The 22,637-nt window shown below is 33.3% G+C and overlaps 1 protein-coding gene across 1 annotated transcript in view; it reads right to left on the reverse strand.

The window, feature by feature from the left end:
- GNAT3 (G protein subunit alpha transducin 3) overlaps window positions 1-22,637 on the reverse strand; it is a gene marked incomplete at its 5' end in the record, with an annotated part of 49,064 nt that overhangs the window by 20,938 nt on the left and 5,489 nt on the right. Inside the window, 2 exons of the mRNA XM_081147318.1 lie at window positions 7,390-7,531; window positions 13,717-13,759. Of these exons, the coding sequence (XP_081003444.1) occupies window positions 7,390-7,531; window positions 13,717-13,759 (185 nt within the window). The remainder of the gene's footprint in view (window positions 1-7,389; window positions 7,532-13,716; window positions 13,760-22,637) is intronic.

The following is a 22,637-nucleotide window of genomic DNA, read 5'->3' on the forward strand; positions in this document are numbered from 1 at the left end:
TTTGTGACCAAAACATTTTTAAGAATAAGAATTTGAATTTCAGAATAATTATTGACCATTATAAACCAGGCAAATGAAGTCTGGGCTCACATTCTGGTTGTCAGACTCCAAAGCTTGTGCTCTTTGCTGCACATATGATTATACTTCCAAGACAGTTAGCACACAAAATTTCTCACACAATCCTCATAGCAGTCTCATAGACGTTATATTTTTTCCCGTTTTACAAATGAAGAATCTAAAAGTAGGTGATTAATTTGACAAACCAATAAAGACAGTAAGCATCAGAAGAAGAGTCAAACCCAAATATATTTTGTGCAATGTCAGGATTATGTCCAATAAAAACCTGCTGGTTTTCTGAAACAATTTAATTTATTACTATTTCAAATCAATGCCAAGTTTATTTCACTGTTTTATTAAAAATATGCTCTTTGCATTAAAAACTAAATGTATGTTTCTCAGTGTTAAAGAGGGGCTCTCTTAAGATTACAAACCTTATTTCTGTCTTTCTTCACAGTGAGATTTTATTGCCAAACCAACCTATCAAATGACCATTAAGCCAAAAATTTAAGTGGCCCAAATTAAAGGCTTGGCCTCATTCTCTTGCATCAGCACAGGGTAAGTTTTAAATTCTTCTTTCTGATTAGTTGGATGTGACAGAGAACTGCAAAACCAGTGAAATTTGACCCAGTCACTTTTGCTGGCATCATCTTATTTGCCTCTTTCCACCATTAAACTGCCATTTAGGAGAAATGATGCAATAAAACAGTTGCTCAAACAGTTTTGTCTCTACAGAGAAAAAACTACATGCCTTGTTAGCATACCTTTACAAACCAAGCTAATAAACTCTTCCTTTCTCTTTAAAATTTTCCATTTTTAATTTAAATATACTTTGTATGGATATCACGAACATAGTATCACCTTGAACATTTAAATATCACAAAGTCTTTTTTGACCACCACGTCATTCCCAGTACCTCCCCTGAGAGCAAGTGATCCTATCAGTTTGTCTTTTGTCTTTTGAGATTTTTATTTTTTATTTTATTGCATTCATAACTGAAGTTGCTGGTGGTGATTTTCAAATCAGGCTGCACATTATAAGCCTGTGGGGCACTTCTTAAAAATACTGATACCAGGACCTCAACACAAACAAAATAATTCAGAGTCTCTGGGTGTCAGTTTCTGCAAAGTTATTTTAAAGAATCTCTCAAGTGACTCAAATGTGAGGCGTGAATTGGGAATCTCTGGAAATATACAGGTGTGTTTTTTTAAACGATAAGTAATATCTTATCGAACATACTGTATTTCTATTCTTGAAGCTCTTCTTCAGTTATTAAAGGGCTGATGTGATAATCTAAAGAATCAGCATTCATGTTTTTAAGGTATTGTGTCCACCAAACAAATTTGGATTTTTAAAATATGTAACAAGCCTGGCCGGGCGTGGCTCAGCGGTTGAGCATCAACCTAGGATCCAGGCTATCGGGGTTCGATTCCCGATCAGGGCACATGCCCGGGTTGTGGGCTGCAGCTGATCAATGACTCTCTCATCATTGATGTGTCTCTCTCTCTCACTCTCCTTTCCTCTCTCTGAAATCAATAAAGATATATTTAAAAAAAATAATAAAATAAAATATGTAACAAAATTAACAGGTATGGTAACTTGTCTTCTATATAACAGACAAATTGATTGAAAACTGAACTCCTACTGCTTATCTTACTCCCATATTTTAAAAACTCCAGTACCTTCTCATAAAACTCAAAACAAAATCCAAATCTCTTATTTTTCTCACAAAGCTCTACATTTTTGACCCATGTCTTTCTTTTCACCCTTCTCTCTGTCTCTCTTTCTCTGCCTCCCTCTCCTTCCCTTTCCTTCTCTTCTTTCCCCATCTCCTCAAGAACCACAGGACCCCTTACTCTTCTTTGAACTCATCAAGATCTCATTTCAGAGCCCCTTCATGTCTTCCCTGTTGCTCACTTCCTGCTTCAGTCAGGTCTCTTCCCAAATACTACTCCATCAAGGATGCCATCCATGACCACTCTTTCTCCCATTCTTTCCTTTCTCTCTAGCCCTTTACCATCTTTGATTTTTTTCACAGTACTTATTAATACTTATGTAGTGCATATGTCTTTATTTTGCATCTTTTATATTAGACTTTAAGCACTTAAAGACAGAGATTTTATTATTTTGTTCATTTCTACATCTTTAAGACTAAGAACAGAACCTAATACATAGTACTTGTCCCTGAAATATTGTTGAATGAATGAATCGATTAAAAAAATACACTAATTATCTCAGACCTATATGTTGTAGAGGAACTTTAAGGGAGCTCCAGTGATTTCCCACATTTTTTTCCTATAGCTCTAAGGGGGGATGAGTGGCATCCTGAAGAAATTATATTTCCTTATAATTTATTTGGAAAAGAATGGAAATTATGGCAGTTCTAGAATGCGCATTTAAGGTTGCATGGTTCTGGGATTGTTGTTTAGAAAGCAAAATATATATTTTCTCTACGGTTTACCCAGAACTTCCTCATCAATACTAGGGACCTCAGGTGGTCCTAGAACTTCATGAAACTCATTCTGAACCCTATACTCATTTCCAAAGATTGCAAAAAATATCTATTAAAGGAAGGATGGATATCATTACTTAGTAATTTGGGGAAATGCAAGTTTAAAAATGTCAGGTTTGTTGCTTTAGATTTTTAGAGCCTTTGAACACTAATATTGTTTGCAAATTTCCAAGAAGTTGTAATAGTGTGTATGTATCCCAGACTTATTTGATCACAGAACTTGTGGAATAGAACATCTTCAGGAATCAATGTTTTTTGGCTCAGATTGTAGGGTTCACTTTGTAGGATGCCATGCCAAATATGGTCACACAAAAAAACAACCAGATTGTGTGGTCAAAGTGTTATAACTTTTAGCATTCTTTTATGTTGGTCTAGTGGATGTTTTAGAGGTTCTAAAGTAGAATATAATAATATTCAGAAAGGGTAAATAGAAACTTACTAAATGCCTTTATTATGCCCCCTCTTGTTTCCCAGCTTTACTCTCTTTACAAACTCTATATTCCTGAACTTAGTCTGTTAAATATTAAACCAAAGCAAGTAAAACCAAGCTCTTTTTCAATTACAGGTCTCATCCCTCTCCCACTTGTCAACTGTAGCTCCAGAAGTTGTCTTTAAACTGTTTCCATATCCTCTTCTCATTTCTCAAAACACTTCAAGGCATTCTGTATCCAAAACTCTCCAGAAACCTCTCATTATATTCCCAGCGATCTGCACATTATCAAAACCAATAGACTCTTTTACGTTTACAGCATGTCATTCTTGAACTTTCAATGTATATAACCTGTCCTTGGGCAACCTGTTTTGAATTCTGCGATTCCACGCACTCCTGGTTTTCCTCTTATTATCCCACCCTCTCTTCCAAGGCTTCCTGTTCTTCTCAAAGCACCAGAAAATGTTGGAGTTTTTCAGTACTTTTGCCTATGTTTTTATTCTCCTTAGTGCCCTTCTCATTCTAAGCACTTGCCCTCTGCCATCCCACCCACTTCCTCAGTGTAAATCATAGGCCACAGTGTAATGGTATGCCAATAACACCAAGATTTAGATTTCTACCCAAATATCTCTTTTGAACTTCAAATGCACATTTTTAACTGCTTAGAGATCTCACAGAACTTACACAAACTCCACATTTCCGAAACAAAACTAATTAGTTCTCCCCAACCCCTACTAGTGATAGTATTCCCTTTCTCAGTGATTCTTTCAAAGATTGAGGAAGAACTAGCTCCACATCCAACTGTGCCACACTTCTGAGATAGCTGGCACTTGGTAATTGTTCAATATCATCTTTCTTCTTTTGAGGGCAAAAACTATTTCCATCTTGTTTACTGCTCATTTCTCAGTATATCCCTAGTGTCCAGACAGATGTCTGTCATGTAAGCAATAGTTTAATGAAAAATATTTTTTTCAAATAATGTTATATGTGCAGGCTTCAATAACAAATTTTAATTTGCCTACATTCAAAGTGATTACTGAAAAGGAATAAAACTTACTATTTTCTGGGAGCTTACATTCTGCAATACTTTGTGTTTAAATGGGTTTCTTATATTTCTTCTTCATTCTGCAATAGTCATTGTAATTCAGTGAGAAAAGCGCTAACATTTTGTGGATAAAGAAACTGAAATTAGAGACATTAAGTAACTTGTCTAAATTTATAGACTGGTGACCGAAAAGCTCATGTAAATTTTCTGTTTAGACTCTTTCCCTCTTTCAATGGCAATTTGTGTGCTAATGTACAATGGTTATGTAAGAATATATAACCTGGCATAAATAAACAAGTCAAAAGTTAAGTAGAAACCCTTAGGAAATCAGGTCTCTGAATGCTACACATTGGTAAAATGTTTAACAATTGATCTGTTGAATACATAGTTTAAGTCAGATATAGAAAATATATTAATCTTAAAATCAAATACTAGAGATTGTGATTGAAACTGCTATTATTTATGTTAGTTTAAATAAAAATATGAGCTATGTAGTGCCTGACAATGGTGATGTTTGATATTTGAAAACAGTGGTACTCCTAGGAAGTTGTACCAATTGCTTGTGCTGCTTAAATTAATGTTTTTTCCATTCAATGGACTGTTTCAATAAATTACATTTCTTGTTATTTTTTAGTGAGTATAATGGCAGCAATGTACAGAGTCTCTTATCTTCATTTCACCTGAATGCCAGATCATTAAGGCTCTTAACCAACAGATTTTAGGTCTTTAGTGATTACTAGGATCATGTATTTGCAAACACTGGGCTGGCTATAAGAAACACACCATCTATTTAAATAAGCACCAATAGGCAAGGCTGTGGTTTTGAACTTCAGTGATGCAAATATATGGAATATTACACATTTAAATTAAAACATTAAATTATTCTCAAATGGAATCAGAAAGAACACCTGTTTCAGGAATTATTACTGCTTAGAAGAAAGAAATAATTACAAGTATTTTTACAAAATACCTTGCATTGGAGGGACTACTCTAATAGAAGCCAGAAGTGGGTTTTGCTCTAAACTCTAGCCGTTTAAGGGAAGCCAAATGGCTAAACCTTTGTGACTCTTATGTTTTCACATCTTTTAGAAAAGGGGTTATGCCTGGCTGTCTTTTAAGGGGAAGTTCAAAATCCTGGATTCATGGGAAAATGAAACTACCCTTGAATAAAACCATGATTACTGAGTCACAGAGTGACAAAAAATGAAAGGATGTTGCAGCTCAGCTCCTGCAAGTTTCCCTTTTACATGAGAGATAAAAATTATAACCTCGAGAAGAAGGTGACTTACTGGAGCCAAGCTGTGGCATAAAAGCTAAAAATGAAGGTGCTCCTACCAGAACTCCTGACTGCCTTCCAAACTATTTGCCCTAAGGAAATTTCCATGCTCTTTGTCAGGAAGTGGCAGAACTAAATGGAATTTACCATTTCTTTTCAAATTAGCAGCATGAGGCTCCTCAAAAGCACTAAAAAACAGAATTACTATATGATCCAGCAATTGCACTTCTGGGTAGCTATCCAGAAGAAAAGAAAAACACTAATTTGAAAAGATATGTGCTCCCTTATGTTAATTGCAGCATTATCCACAATAAGCCACGACATGGAAGCAATGTAAGTGTCCGTAGATAGAAGAATGAATGAAACAGTTGTTTTTTTATACACACATATGAATATAAACACACACACACACACACACACACACACACACAATGGAATATTACTCAGGTATAGTAAAGAATGGAATCTTACCCTTTGCAACAATATGGATGAACTTAGAGGGTATTATGCTAAGTAAAACAAGTCAAGAAAGACAAATAGGTTATGATTTCACTTACATGTGGGGAGGAGTAAAAAAGGTGAAGGGCAGTAAGAGGTACAAACTTCCAGTTATAAAATAAATAAATCTTGGGGATATAATGTACAACATAGAGAATATGACCCATAGTATCAAATTAACTTTGTACAGTGACAGGTGGTTACTAGATAAGTTGCGATGATCAGTTCATAAGGTATATACATGTTGAATAACTATGTTGTACACCCGAACCTCATATAATGTTGTTTATCAACTATGCTTAAAAAAAATAAGAAAAAAATTAGCAGCATGAGATATTTTAATTTTCATCCTAATGGCTTCCAATGGTCATTTACATAATCTAAACTACTGGTAAAATGGGGGAGAGAAAAGTAGAAATGTCACTTTTTTTTCTGTGCTTACTATACTATTCTTCTCTATTTTTATTTTTATAAAACAAGGTATCTAAGAATTACTTTGGGAACCGTTCAATTGACATCCGATCCGGATGCAACCAGCTGCTCCTGGAGGGGAACAGGAAATGGGTGAGTTCTTCCTATGAATTGTACACAATTACTCCTTTTGTGGGTGTGTCTAGCTATTGCTCTTTGGATAATACTATATGTTTATTTGTCAACTAAAGTGGTTTTATATGCTTGCACGTAAACAGTTATAAAGCAAATGTGTTTTAAATGTATTTTAACATAAGATAATTCTATTACAAATATAAAATAGAAGAAAAATGAGACTACTTAGGTGCTATCTTATTAACAAAACTATGACTACTTGAGTATATTTATTATAGAAATATTTTATTTAATCACATAATTTTGAATTCTTTAAAAAATAACATTATAAAATAATCATTCCCATGCCACATAGTCTTTGTAATCATCACTGAACAATAATAATTGCAGTGTTTTTATTAAAAATAAAGTCTCCATGAAATGTCTCACAATTAACTAAGAAAATAAATGTAGAGATATTGCAGTTTGATTTTATGGAATAAACTCTTTTGTATTTAACAAACAAGCAATATTTTTTTAAATACAGTATATTATTTTTATTTTTATTATTTTTTATTATTTAAAAAATATTTTTATTGATTTCAGACAGAGGAAGGAAGAAGGAAAAAGAGAGAGATAGAAACATCAGTGATGAGAGAGTCATTGATCTGCTGCCTCCTGCAACACCCCCCCCCCACTAGGGATTGAGCCTGCTACCCAGGCATGTACCCTGACTGGGAATTGAACCTGGATCTCCTGGATCCTAGGTCAATTCTCAACCGCTGAGCCACACAGGCTGGGCTAGTACATTAGCTGTTTTAGGAACAGCTAATGTTGAATAAGGTTATAGCACACAGTCAAAAAGAAAAGTTTCATTTAAAGTAAAATAAGAAATCTTACACTAAACAGAATTAATGTTTCCAAAATTCATATTTCATATTATTAAATATTTGGTATAGATTAGTACTACAAATGTACTAAGTTTTACTGTTTTACTGCCCAAACTCCATTGTAGGACCTAACACTGTGATTATTAGCATACTTACTGCACTTCCAGGATTTTCATAATCAATCCCAAGGGTAGTCATGGCTTTCACAATAGTTAGGATAGACTGCAGTGTATTACTGTAAATTACTGCTTTGAACTCCATGCATTCTTGCTCACTGTAACCATTCTTATGGATAATCCTGTAATTTAAACATGAAAAGCTTTTGTGAGTTCAACAATTAATTTATTTTGTAATATTAGAACACATTAATAATAATTTGCTTGAATAAAAAATTACTGTATATATATTTTTTAAAGGAAGAACTTTGTCCATACGTATATGCTAAATCTGAACAATTTTATGGGTTTTGGATTTTTATTATCATTTGGGTTTAATACAATATTTATTTTCTGAGCTCTTCACGCTAAATATAAAGAGAACTTAGGATTTGCTCTAGATAAAGCACTATTAAAAATAGGTAAATCATGAGCGTTTTACTTAGAAAGCTTTTTTTCTTTTCAAGAGAGAGATTTCCAGATTCCCAGGGCAAACTTGTATAAGTAGTTCTAAAACATTGTGTAGGTTTTACAATGTGATATCTAGAGGAAGAGAAGTAATTTAGTATGAAATTCATGTCTTTTCCTCTCACTTAAGACACCCTAGAAAACACGAGTGCCCACTTTCTATTTATAGCAGTAACAAAGGCATCTTTTTTTAATGTAGGTAATTCCTGGCTGTTAAATTGCTGTAGCTTTCCATGTGTGTGTGCCACTGAGTGATCACTGCTGAAATGCCCAGACATTTAATTTTGCTGAACTCTTCTTTTCCTTCCACTCATTCAATTAGAATTCAAAAGTTTAACTAATAGAATTAGAATAGATTTGAATAGATTTACCTGTTAAAAGTTAAAATATTTGTATATGCTAATTACTTTATTGCATCTTTATTGCTTAATGAGTTATCATTTCTTTTAGGTTTTTTTTCTTATTGTTTTGGAAATGCTTTGTGCTCATTAGGCATTATTTTGGATATCATGTTACTAAAGATTTGTGTTGTATCCATTCACATAAAGATTCTAGCAGAGGGGGAAAAAGAACACAATATCTCTCAAGATATTAAAACCTTCAAATACAAGGATTCTGCAGTCAAAAGAGTAGAGGCAATGCTTATCTATTCTTTATTTTTAATATTTTATTGCCAATAATTGCTGTATTTGTACTATAAATATGGTCATGTTTATCTTGCTGTATTAAATGATTAACTTAAAGTAAATTAAGTAGTCAATTAAAGGCTATAGAAAAATGCAGTAAAATGTTTTTATGGATATGTCAGGAATAAGTTTATTAAAGAAATTCCACTTCTTAGTCAAAAATCAAAACTGGAAAGTTATTTTAATTATTAAATCAGGATGCCAGATACAAATTGACTTCGGGGCATTTATATTTTCTTCCTGGCACAAGCTCTGATCCCTTTCCTTTTGCCATTGGAAAAGGAAGTATCTATCACAAAGCAAAATGACAAAAACTTTAAAAAATCCAGCTGTAGTGGGACTTTAAGCAGCTTATTTCTCTAGGAGCTTCATAAATGCATTTCTGTGAAATAGAGCTCTCTTCCTGCAGGTTGATTCCTGTTCAAATTAATAAGCTTTTATTGGGCATTTTTCTCTAACATACTACATTATGCACTGAAAAGGGTGAATAAATTAAACAAGTCCCTCTTCCCCCAAAACATATAGAGCTCTACTTTCCAATCCAGTAGCCACTAGACACATTAATTCAAATGAAAAGATATTAAACATTTAATTCCTCAATCACACTAGCCCCAATTAAGTGCTTAATAGTTACATGTGGCTAGGAGTTACCTTGGTGAAGAGAACAGGTATATAACATCCCTATTACCTCAGAAAGTTCTATTAGAGAATACAGGCTTATAGGAAGGTAGAGCATATCTGATTTTTGTATGTGATAATGCATAGCAACAACGTCTGCAAGGTACAATGAACAAGAAATGAAAAAGTGATACATTTTATTGGGAATGGGTGTAAGGGATCAGTGTAGATTGCCTGGGAGCAGTGATGATCAGCTGAATTTCAAGAATAAGTAGTTATTTCAGGATAATCAAGAAGAAGAGAACAACTTAGGCAGAAGAATCATTATGACCAAATATAATGCTCACAGTACTCAAGCTTTCAATATGTTCTAGGCACTGTTTTAAGTGCTTTATTTGTCTTCTCATTTTTTTTAATTTATTTTTTGCAATAAGCCCTTTAAAGTAGATAAAATCATCACCTACATTTTCCAGGTAAGAAATGTAGTCAGACACATTAAGCAACTACCCTTAACTTAGTTCATGGTACAGCTGGGCAACAAATGCAATCTGATTTTAGAGCCCATGATCTTAGCCACAAAGCTATACTGCCTTCCATAGTGTACTAGTCCATACAACTATATAAATTCAGTATTTCTTTTTTTTAATATATATTTTTATTGGTTTCAGAGAGAGAGGAAGGGAGAGGGAGAGAGAGATAGAAACATCAATGATGAGAGAGTCATTGACCGGCTGCCTGCGGCATGCCCCCTGATGGGTACAGAGCCGGAAACCCAGGCATGTGCCCTGACAGGGAATCGGACCATGACCTCCTGGTGCCTAGGTCGATGCTCAACTGCTGAGCCACACCAGGCAGGCTAAATTCAGTATTTCTGAAGCAGACAGTAGGAAGGAGATTATGGGACATTAGGATAAACAGTAAGAGCTCAGTTCTGAAGTGTCTTATGTACCAGTACAAGGAGCTCGATCTTGGTGGGGAAAGTGTTCAGTTCAAGAGATAACAATCATTTCTGGAGAGATTGGTTTGTGGCAGTGTGAGTGGTGCCATGGGAAGAAGAAGATCGGGGTGGAAATTTCTTTGCAAGATACTGTATTAATTCAGGTCAGAAATGCTGAGGTTTTGAACTAAGACAGTGACAATAAAGATAAGGGAATTGTTTAGAGACATAACTTGTGTAGATGCAGCCTACTTGGTGAATGGCTGAGGGCATCAGCGTAACTACACTTAAATTTATTGCTTTCGAGGTTGGTGTTGCTAGAATTGATTTAGTGAAACAGAGGTCACATGGGGAAATAAACTTAATGTTTATTCTGATTTGGACCTATACATAGAATATAGAGATAGATGTATCTGTTTCCCTAGTTTAGACAAAGTGTCTGAGTTTGAAATAAATATTATGGACTGCTTGAAGATGACAGTAAAATATCATTGGACTCTAGCAGTTTTATTTTGATGAAGCTATAGAGTAAGCAAAGAATAGGACCTTGTACATGAGCGACACCAGCATTTAAGATATAGTCAAAGAATCAGGGAGTGAAGCAGGCAGTTAGGAGGTGATCTGGGAAAGAGAGTTATCTGAGAATCCAAGCAAAAGTATTAGGAGGCAAAAGCCCAATAAACTCAAATGGAATTAAAATAAGGACTTATGAACACTTCATAAAAAGTGGCAATTAGGAGATTATAATTGACGTTTGTAAGGGCAATTATTGTGACACGCCAGAGGCAGAGTAATGGAAATGGTTGAGAGTAGAGTGAGCAGGTGTTGACCATTCCCAAAAGACTCTGAGATAAGGAAGGAGAGAGTGGGCAGAATCGGGAGACTATTTTTTTTTTTTTAGTAATAGAAGTAATACTTGCTGATTTTAGAAAATGTAAAAAGCCCAGCAATATTGAAAATGAAGGTGCAATGTAACTTTAAATCCCACTATTGAGAGAGAGTAAATTAATTTGAACATTGGTATATGTTCTTCCATTTTAGAAACATTATCTATTTTGTAATAGTTGAGATAAAGTTGTTTATGCAATTTTGTTTCTTGGTTTTTCTGGTAACAGTATTTTCTTTTATTAAATTTTTGTAATATACATATAACTTGTAATGGAGGTAAAATATTGCAACTTAAAGGTGAATGATCCCTTAATTTCATAATCTGTATTATTATGTTTTATTTTAACTTAGGGTATTTTATTCTATCTTGTATTTCAATATTTTAAATAAGATGGATATGTCTCTTTGTGCATACATTTTCATATTTATATTATTTTATATTCATACCATTTCAAATTCAAATTATTTTATTATTAAAAATTCTCAAAAATGTATTTAAAAGATTAATAATTATTTTTCCAGCTTACTGTGCATAATTGCCAAAATTATTTCTATAAATTTGCTATAACAATTTTATAAGTAGTAATGAGAAATATTCATTTCTCAAAACACATTTATTAGGTAATATTACTTTGAAATTATTGTTTGCTAATCTACTAAGATGAGAAACAGCTCATTACGGTTCTAATTTTTTTATATTAGTGAGAAACTATATATATTTAATAGATATTTGAATTTTGTCTTTTGTGAACTGTCTGTTCATAGTCTCTTCACATTTATATATATTGGGCAGCTTATTGGTTTCCTTAACAATCTATAGGTTTGTTTTTTTAGTATGTCTTTATTGATTTCAGAGAGAGGAAGGGAGAGGGAGAGAGAGAGAGAAACATCAATGATGAGAGTCACTGATCAGCTGCCTCCTGCACTCCCCCCACTGGGGATCCAACCCACAACCTGGGCATGTACCCTGACTGGGAATTAAACCACCATCTCCTGGATTCTAGGTCGATGTTCAACCACTGAGCCATGCCAGCCAGACAACAATCTATAGATCTTTACATATTATGATATTCAATTATTTATATATCATATTTATTTTAAATTTTTCTATTTTTAAAATTTTATTTATGGTTTAATATATTTAAATTTTTAAATTTTTATATAGCCAAATAATTGGTCATTTTTTTTCTTACTGCATTTAACCTTACAGAGAATGGAGGGGTAAGAAAGATAAATGGGATTCAAGCATGATTATAAGCTGCAAGAAAAGAAGAGGTGAACACAGTAGTAATGTTATAAGGAAACACAAGATGACTCGGGTACAAGGATGGAGCTGAGAACTCAAAAGCAATATGACCAGTAATCCGGGTAAAGGATTTCTGTTCTTCAAAAATAGGAGAAAAGTTCAAAAATCTAGTTACAGATATAGGCAACAGAATTGAAAAGTAGGGTTTAAATATTGATTGATATGGAACTCACATGACATTACCTAGAAAGAAGAAAAAAAATGGTTTAGATTATAGACAATTTCATCATTAACTGGAATCATTCCCTCATATGATATGTGTGGAAGAGTGTGATCCTTGAACATTTAATTAAAAATAAGCTAAAAAATGATTATCATCTACTTCTATAGCAACAATTGTCCTTCAAAATTCTCCAGCAATGACAGAGCCATTAGATTTCACATATTTATTTCCACTTATCTACTGCCATTTTATTTATTTAGGCATTACATTCTGGAATCATAGCAATTTTGTGTTCATTATATCCTTATTAAGAAATGCAGGTCTACTTAATTCATTATAAAGAGAAAAAGGTAGAGAAAATAAATGCAAAATAATTTTAAACCCATGATGGTCAGAACTTTAAATATTCATTTTATTACCAGGTAGACAAAATACTAGTTAGGTTAAAAATATTGTTTCCTCCTAAGTTCAAATGGATCACTGATTGACATATTTCAGAATGTTTATGGCTTATGATCATAATATTAAAGCTCTATTTATACTTAGATTAATATATTTATAATATAACTGTTTTTAGTACCCATCTTGTGAGGGCCAAAATTTAAAAGAAAAGTGGAAAGTATAATATTACTGATTTTCTATGTTTTCTGCGGAGGGATACGAGGAATATTTGCACAGAAATTGTGATAGCTCTGCTACTACGTGTGCTCTAGATCAAAAATTTTCAGCCTTTTTTATCTCATGGCACACATAAACTAATTACTAAAATTCTGTGGCACACCAAAAAAATATTCTTTTCTGATCTGAGAAAAATATATGTATAATATTGATTGATTTACAAAAAATATGTAATAATAGTAATTACCTACCCTTTTTGCTCCAAACTGACTTTAAAAAATCAGCTATATATACTTGTATATAAGGATTTCTGGTACCACGAACTAACCAATAAGACACAACCTTATTATGTGACATGACCAATAAAATGCAACTCTATATTTATGGTTCAAGACAGGACATTCACACTGGACAGCTATTGTGTTGGCTATTGTAATTTTTTTATTTGACAATCTAAGGGAAAAGAGATCAATGCCCCTGACCACAGAATCAGGTATTGCATGTTTTAAAAATTCTTATGGCACACCTGTTGAAAATCACAGATTTAGATTATTAATCACATTTCCCAGAGGTATTTATTTTTAAAAGGGTCAAATAGATGGATAGGTTTCAAATATTAAACATCTAAAATAATATATACTTACTTCATTTGTTTAACAATAGTACTTTTTCCAGATTCTCCTGCTCCTGCAAAAGAAAGATGGGAGTGTTATCAACTGATATATATCAAATTCATATACATGTTAAAATCTGTGATATCACTATCTTGCAGGTAAATCTTTAACAGACAGCTCTCCTATGTAAAGAAGCAGAGTAATGTTTCTGTTAAGTCTTGAAAGGTATTAGGTGTCTACTTTCCAGGATAGCAGAAGAAAATAAAACCCATTTGTATTGATGATAGGTCCAGATATAAGTTGGCCTCAAGGTAGAGTGTATATTCTGAAGCAAGAATTACATGCCATTAGGAAAAAATCCTATTACTATATTTGAATATGTTTTGGAAAGATCATATCTCCTGGGTTTGTATCCCAAGGAAACGGTCCCAACTTTATAGTCTCTAGATCACTCTCATTCTCCCAGAATGTCTCTGCATATATCCTGTTGGATTAAATAGCAAAAACAAAAACCATGCACACAAAACTAAGCAATAGCTTTTTATTTCTAGAATTATTCAAAGCCTATCCTGATTATAGAAGGGTCTCTTGTCTTCATCATCATTTTTACGTTGCTACACAGGCATTTTCTCTTTTGTTTAAAAAAAGGAAAGTTGCTAATGACAGTAAGCAAATCTAAAGAGCCTACAGAGAAGTTGCATTTTAAAAAGTAGGATAAATGCAATAGGACTTAAGACGATTCATATAAGGATGTTTAAAATTGTTAACAGTGTAAGGATGACTGATATACGAAAAGAGACTAAAACTGAATATTACTTGAGAGTGAAAATGATGAGAGAATTTGATAAAAATTATTATAATGTGTAAGGTATCAATAGAGTATAAAACCAAACTTTTTAGTGTTTACTTATCTATGAGTCTTAGACATGTGAGGGATGGAATGGGGCAGAGCAAATTCAGCAGCTTCTTGAAGTGTGAAAGTTCTGGTTTTACAGAGAGGAGAAAAGCTGGGTGTCAACAAGAGTTTGTAGAGTCTGATAAACTATATTTGTTTACAAAATTTTTAGATAGAATGACCAATAAATCTCTGAAATATTGGGAAAACTCAGTATTTTATAATTGATATGAAATCATGTGTTTTAGAACGTGTCCCTGGGTTACAATGAACATTTATTGATGAAAATATGATAGTGAAATATATTGACCAAGGGCCTGATCTAAAATGCCAATGAGTCAAATTTTCAGCCTTCTCATACTAATTTATATATAATTTAGAGAAGCAAAAGACTGATATATTACTGACAGTTCCAGAAATTGGGTCCAAAGATATATTTAAAGTCTCAGCTTGCCTGTTAATTTTGGACAGATTTCAAAATAGCACAACTAAGGCAATTTAAAAATAGGCCAGGAAAAATCCAAAAATCAGAAAAACTAATATGTATAGAAATATCTCTTACCAACATGGCAGTCAACTGCATTGTTTTACCAAGTCTAGTATGATTTTTAAAAGATTTTTTATTGATTTTTAGAGAGAGAGTAAGGGAGAGAGAAACATCAATGTGAGAGCTAGACATGGATCAGCTGCCTCCTGCAAGCCCCTCATTGAGGATCGAGACTGCAACCTAGGTATGTGCCCTGACCAGGAATCAAACCAGCAACTTTTCAGTGCTTGGGATGATGCCCAGCCAACTGAACCACATTGGCATGGCAAGTCTAGTATGATTTTATGTAAGCAAAACTAATATGACTTTTGGTAACCCTATATTTCAGACTTTTATTCAAATTATATCAAAATATATATTGAATTAGAGGGCCCTGACTGCCCTATTTAAATTTTTTTTTATATCTATTGAGTTTATTGAGGTGACATTGGTTAATAAAATTATATAGGTTTCAACTTTGGAGAAACTCTGAGATGAGAAAGAATGTCTCATTTCTGACTATCAAATACATTTTCTTAAATAATGCTATAATACCTATGGTTTCTAAGTGAATTGAAAGTAAATTAGATCATTTTTATTTAAAAAATTATCTACCTTGAGAATAAGAAAAAAATGTTTATAAAACGATTTTCCAGAATTGTACTAGAATATGTGTCCTGGACAAATACAATATCAATTAAGAAACACTATGAGAACATTAAGAAATTCTAAATAATCGCAACCAAATTTTATCATATTCATTCTATATGACTGACTAGTCAAAAATTTATCATAACTTGGGGGAAAGAAACCTTTTGACTGTATCAGAGAATTAAGGTACATCCACAATGATCTTCTATACTTCATAAATATGGCCTATTAGTGATCATACTGATGACACCTGGGAAGTTTCCAAAATTATTTCAGAGGCTAGGCGGTATATTATTATGCAGTATTATAGAAGGATTCTTTATAATTTAGTTGGTCATTCATGATGTGCCTTAGGTCAGCAGAGTAATTAAGCATTTTTAAAATAGCTTATAGTTTTTTTGTGAAACTATATTTGAAACATTAATATTTCCTTTTAAAGATTTTACAAAAGGTATCTGAATTATCGCTTGTTTTTTTTGCGGTGACTTCTGTCTTCTATATGAAGGTCTAGGATAGTCAATTACAGCACTAACAAAATTCCTGAAGAAAAGCCAATTTCTCCAAATTCTCATTTATTATTTGGAGCTCTATTGCAAAGCTATTTCAGAAATAAATTATTGAATCCCATTCTCACAATGATTCTAGGCCTTAGTTCACAATAACAGTTCCATTTTTGTAAGATTAGATCATGCTACAATGCCAAATATAGATATTAAAACAGCATGTTTGAATAGGCTGGGGGCATCCTGAAATAATTTCTTCCTTCCAAACTGTAGTTTTCGCTAAAATTATTTTCTGGGTCTAGGGTTACCAAGGGGCTTTTAACAAAATATACACGTATTTCTTCAAAGTAGATGTTTCCATTAATTAAATATTTAAATTTATACTTAATTTATACTTTAATAGTCAAATTATTTTATTCTCAGTAAGAATAAATTAGGAATTTTACCCCATGTTTTTATTTACAAATGCCAAAAACAGCTCAGCAGGGAGTGGCTCAGCGGTTGAGCATCGACCTGGGATCCAGGCGATCAGGGTTCGATTCCTGGTCAGGGCACATGCCCAGGTTGTGGGCTCGATCAATGACTCTCTCATCATTGATGTTTCTATCTCTCTCTCTCCCTCTCCTTTCCTCTCTCTGAAATCAATAAAGATATATTTAAAACAAACAAACAAACAAAAAAACCCCCCAAAAAACCAAATGCCAAAAACAATGTTAAAGCTTCATGATATTTATACTTGTAACTGAACCTCAACTGAACACATTCAAGGCTTGATTGCTCATTTGATACAACTTGTTAAAACAGGAAAAATGAGAATAAACACATTGACTTCTTGTTATCATGTATAAAATATTTTGTAGGGGGTCTTAAAAATCACATAATGATACAGTAGAAAGAAACCTTAGAAATCAGCCAGCTATGCACATCTCTTCATCCTAGCATGAGAAAAATGAGTGTGGCAGAGATTATGATACTTATCCAAAATGCCAGGTCTACTTTAAGACAAAGAAACTACATCACCAGACTCCCATATTACTGCTGTAATGTTGCTTTCTTTTTAGTATGCACTACTAATGTCAAATCAAAATGATTTAAAAACATAAATTATTTTAAATTTACTTATTTTAAATTCATATGAAAGCAGTGTACTTTCTCAGACATATGGATATGCAGTGTCTGCTTGTCATCTGTTTGTAGACTGTTGGCATTTAAAATTCTTAAGGTAGTCTTTTTTGAGCCAACTTAATTTTTTTCCACTCACTATTTCTCTTTCTCATGGAGCAATAACAAAATTATGTGTCTCTGACACATGGCAACCTTTCAAATACTCTAGACTGAAGGTAGAAAAATGAGTAGAAAATATTCATGTTTTTGAATCAAATAAATATGAGCTTGTGTTCATTTCTGACATTGACTGGATGTCTTGATCATATTTAATCTGAGAGTCAGTATCCTTTTTATAAAATTGGATTATTAATATCTGCCTCTTATGGTTTGGGAAGATTAAATTAGAAATATATAAAATACCTAGAACATACCTTAACATATAGTAAGTTCTCAACATTTTCCTATATTTGAAGCAAGCTTCCTTTCTTAAGAGATTTTTCAAGTATAAAATGTTCCATTCCTTTAATTCTTTCTTGTAAAACATGACTTTTATATCCCTTGCCCTCTGAAACACACTCTGTACAAAAGCAAAAGTCCTTTTGAAACACTGGTTCTGAAATTTTGCTGTAGATGTCAGGAGATTGATCAACAGCACTGATATTCTGATGCCGGAGGAACGGGATAAAACCTAGGTCTGTCTTGCTTATGACACTTGTATTTAAATAGAACACTTTTCTTCATAGGGGCCATGATTAGTTTGCCTTATTTTTTTCTTTGTAGCTTTATCACATTGTTTACCAAACTCTTGTACTGAGTTTGTAGCAGCTAAATTTGTCTAATTTCTTTTTTACATCATCTCTTAGCAAACATATTCTTACACATACTACATGTGCATAATTGATTTTGAACCCCAATTAAAGATACCTATTAAATCCCACTTTGCTCATTTGGACAAAGTATTCCTGATGGTTGAAATCACTTGGAATTTTGACTGTCTGTCACTATATTCTTTCAAACACTCAAGCGTGAAATACTGCATTTCCCACCATCACCCAAATCCTTGAAAAGAGCATTGAAGAGGAGAAGGTCAAGGGCAGGAAAATATGTAATTCTCATTAATCGTCACAAGTCCTTGTTCACTCACTACCTGTAGTCAACAATGTGAAATGTTTCCTATTAAATATGACAGTTACTGCAGGTTTTGTACATGCTATTTATCTAATGAAGGAAATTGCCTTCTATTTCTACTTTGGTAAATGTTTCTATCAGGAATGGATAAAAGAAGTTTATCTATTGTGTGTGTGGGGGGGGGGGAGGGGGCATGCACGCATCTCCTGATATAGTCATGTTGATTTTTCTCCTTTAATTTGATAATGTGGTAAATAATATTAACTAATGTTCTAATGATATTTTAACCAGGCATTCTTGGGATAATTTCCCCCACCACTGCTATTTTTAAAATAGTTTATGGGCCCTGCCAGCATGGTCAGTGGTTGAGCATTGACCCATGAACCAGGAGATCATGGTTTGATGCCTGATCAGGGCACAAGCCCTGGTGCAGGCTCAATCCCCAGTAGGGAATGTGCAGGAGATAGCTGAGCAATGATTCTCTCATCACTGATGTTTCTCTGTCTCTCTTCCTCTCCCTTCCTCTCTCTGAAACCAATAAAAACATTAAATAATAATAATAATAATATTTTAGTATGGAAGAAAAAGGGGTTGTAGGCAAAGTAACCTCACCTGGTGATCTAATAATAAATTCCTAAATGGTCAAGTTATGGTGGGTAGTTACATCCTAGTCATAGAATGTCTTTTAAAAAGATTTATCTTTGCCTTAAGCAAGCCATGCCCATTGTTTTTGTAAGTTATTTTATGTCAGTACATCTTTGAACTAAGTAACCACCCCCAAGAGAGCACATAATCTTGTTAACTATCCTGTAATCCAATTCCCACCTTGCTTTCTTCTACCTTCACATAACCTTCATTACGTTCCCTCCTGAATTTCAAATGCATAAAATAAACTGAAAAATTGTTATTCTCATGAACTTTTGAAATCTTACTTCCTGGCAATTGTCATCAGTTTTGGCTTAAATAAACTCCAACATAATGTCCAATATTCTGTATCTGTCTGATGATTAAAGTCAATGTAAAGATATTAGCATAAATATAACATAAGTAATAATGTGGGTTTTCTTTTTTTTTAGTGCATCACATTAGTAAACCTTATGGTGTCAGATATATTTCTATAATTATTAGGATGTCTAAGTACCTATTTCTGTAATATAGTAATAATAAGCATCATGACTGTATGTAAGCATGTTTCATTTGTGATAAAGAATGTTATACTACCTTTCCTTTCTAATAAAGTTTTATTTGATTGCTTCCAATTTTATACTTGTTTTAAAAATATCTGATAATGCATGGGTCAGCAAAAGTAGGTTTACAGTTGTGAATGCATGCAACTGTAAACCTATGTTTGCCCCACCCTGTATTCAAAACATTATGAGCCTTCCTGGATTTTGAAGTATTTTAACAAATATGTCATTTTCCTTATCTTATTAATATACCTTTTAGGCTAAAAAAGGAATAAGCTAAAATATAGAATTACACAATTTTTTCCACACAGGCCTATTTACATAGAAACATAGATAGATGGATGATAGATATTTGTAAAAGTGTTCATTAATTGTGGGAGCAGTTACACACACAGCTTTTTGTATAAATTAATGCCTCTGAAAAAAGTATTGGTTAATTAAGTGGTTAGCCTACACACACTGGGTATCCGGAGGAGGGACACAGAGGACTGAGTATGACAAATCCGTTGCTCTCACTTGAGTTATCCCTCCTAATTTCCAGATCCATGTATATTCATCTATTTAATAGATATTTTTACTTGGTTGTGCTACAAACATCAAAGTTTTAAATATCCTAAATTATTATTACTCTTTTCATTTCTCCCCCAACCTAAGCTTTGTTCTGTATTTTACATAGTGCTGAATGAAACAATCACTATACTCAATTCTTCCCTTAATCATTTCTCTCACCCACATGCAGTCAGCCACCAAGTTCTGTGGATTTGGTTTCCTAATGTCCTCCAAATCTTACACCCAAACTTGTAATTTCCACCTTAATTCACAGTGCTATCAAGTAGTTGTATAGTAACAATTTCCTAATTAGCTTACCTATCTTAGTCATCCTCATAAAATCTTTGTCTCATAGTGCAGCCAGCATAATCTTTGATTAAAAAATTCCAAGTATTATTCTCACATTGATAGTTAAAACCTATCAACATCTTCTTATTGACTTAAACATCAAAGTCCTTATGGGATGATGCATGACTCTTTTCTAGCTCTATTTCCACATGCCAAATGTACATATATGCTTTCATCGCTATGAACAACATGTAGAAATATTTTATATTTTGATTCTGTCATTCTTTCATACTCGATGCATTCATCCTTTCTTGTGCTAAGCATGCTGTGCTAAGTAGGAATTCAGGGAAGAGCAAAAGCAGACATGTTCTATGTTTTCATAGTACTTAGAATTCAGGTACTAATTTAAGACTGACACAATAGAAATAAAAAGCTTTGTCCTCCTGTAAACTAATTTGTAATCTTAGAAACTAAATTACCTTCCTGAGCTCTCATTTTATTTTTCTCTAAATAATAAAAATAAAAATATCTATTTCATAGGGCTTTTTTTTAGATTATAAACAATAACAGCAGTGGGGGGAAAACAGAGAAATATGAGTTCCATTCTATTAGAGACAGAGCTAAAACTAAATTTTGTGGCAAAGGATCAGAAAAAAAGGAGCCAAAGAAGACTGAAATATTGAGTCGATATAATGGGAAACACATAACTGGGGAACTTATAAAGTTTGGGGATGAAAGGGAAGCAAGAAAAACTTAGAAAATTATTTTGAGGTCTCCCAAAGTGCAATTAGGTCAGTGATAAATAACAGATATTTGCAAATATGGATCTAGAAACTGGGCAAAATAAAGGATGTTAGAGTCATTCTTCCAGAAATGAGAGTTAAGCCCTGATATTAAGTCCCCAAGAAAGAGTACAAACTGAAAAATACTGAGGCCCAAAGATATACCTTATTGAGTGAAACCACTGACAAATGTGGAAAAGAAGCAGTTTCAGTGAAGTGGGGAGTGAAGGGATATAAAAAATGAGGAGGTATTGCAGAGTAACAGGGGGTAAGATAAAACAATTCAAAATTATCGAGGTCTGAGTTTTGTGAATTGAAGGTTTTTAGGGCTGTGTGAGAGAATTTTTTTAGTAGAGAGGAGAATATAAAAGTCAGATCATAATTAACTAAAGAGAATACAGAGGATAATAAAATAGAAGCAATGGGCATGAGCTACTTTGAGAAGTATTTCAATATAAAAACATTTAAAAGGATACCCATATAAAGTTAATTCAAGGGGTTCATGGAGTCAGAGTGATTTAGGCTAATGGAAATATGTGTGAAGAGGAAAGATCCAGTAAAGAAGAATTTTGAAAAAAGGCAAAGAGAAAAAGTAATTCATAAAACAAAATTCATAAGATATGGAAGGTGACAAAATTTATAGGACAAGGCTAAAATTAGCCTTAAATGAAAATGGAATACCACTACTTTCTTAAAACTGGCTGAAGTGGATGATTGGCCCTTATACGTGGGTTGTCATCTAGGCTGAGGTGGGAGGGTTGGAGATTCTGGATGAAAGAGAAGCTGGGAATGCAGACACAGCTGCCTTTTGGAGCATTTCAGTAGAGAACGGGAACAAGTAAAATAATTATTGGCCCAGCTGAAGTTAAAAACAGAAATTTGTCAGCCAGGAAATGGAAAATGATCTATCATTTTAGTCTACAACACCTGGAAATGAAGGGAATTAGGAGTGTACAGGGGAGGGATGTTAGCTCAGCACTAAGGGCTGAAAAGGTATTAATAGTAGCACTGTGGAGAAAGTCACAGGGAATAGTGTCTTAGAACAATGGTAATCAGAGAGCCTTGAGGAATTATACAGGGTTGAAGTTATGATGTCAATTAAGGTAGAAGATTAAAGGGACAGAGTATTTCAGAATTTTAGGAGGAACATAGTAATATGGCCAACTCTGATTGAAGGGAAATATAATGAAATCAAAGAACTAATTCATGAAGTGTGGAAAAGTATGAGAGATAATAGAATATAAAATAATGGTCAGAGAGTGATATTTCCAGATATCTTAAAAGAGGAACAATTCTAAACAGCAAATTTATTCTATTTGAATATACAATATTGAG

The sequence above is a fragment of the Miniopterus schreibersii genome, assembly GCF_964146895.1.
Source record: "Miniopterus schreibersii genome assembly, chromosome: 9".
In the NCBI taxonomy this organism is placed as follows: Eukaryota; Metazoa; Chordata; class Mammalia; order Chiroptera; family Miniopteridae; genus Miniopterus; species Miniopterus schreibersii.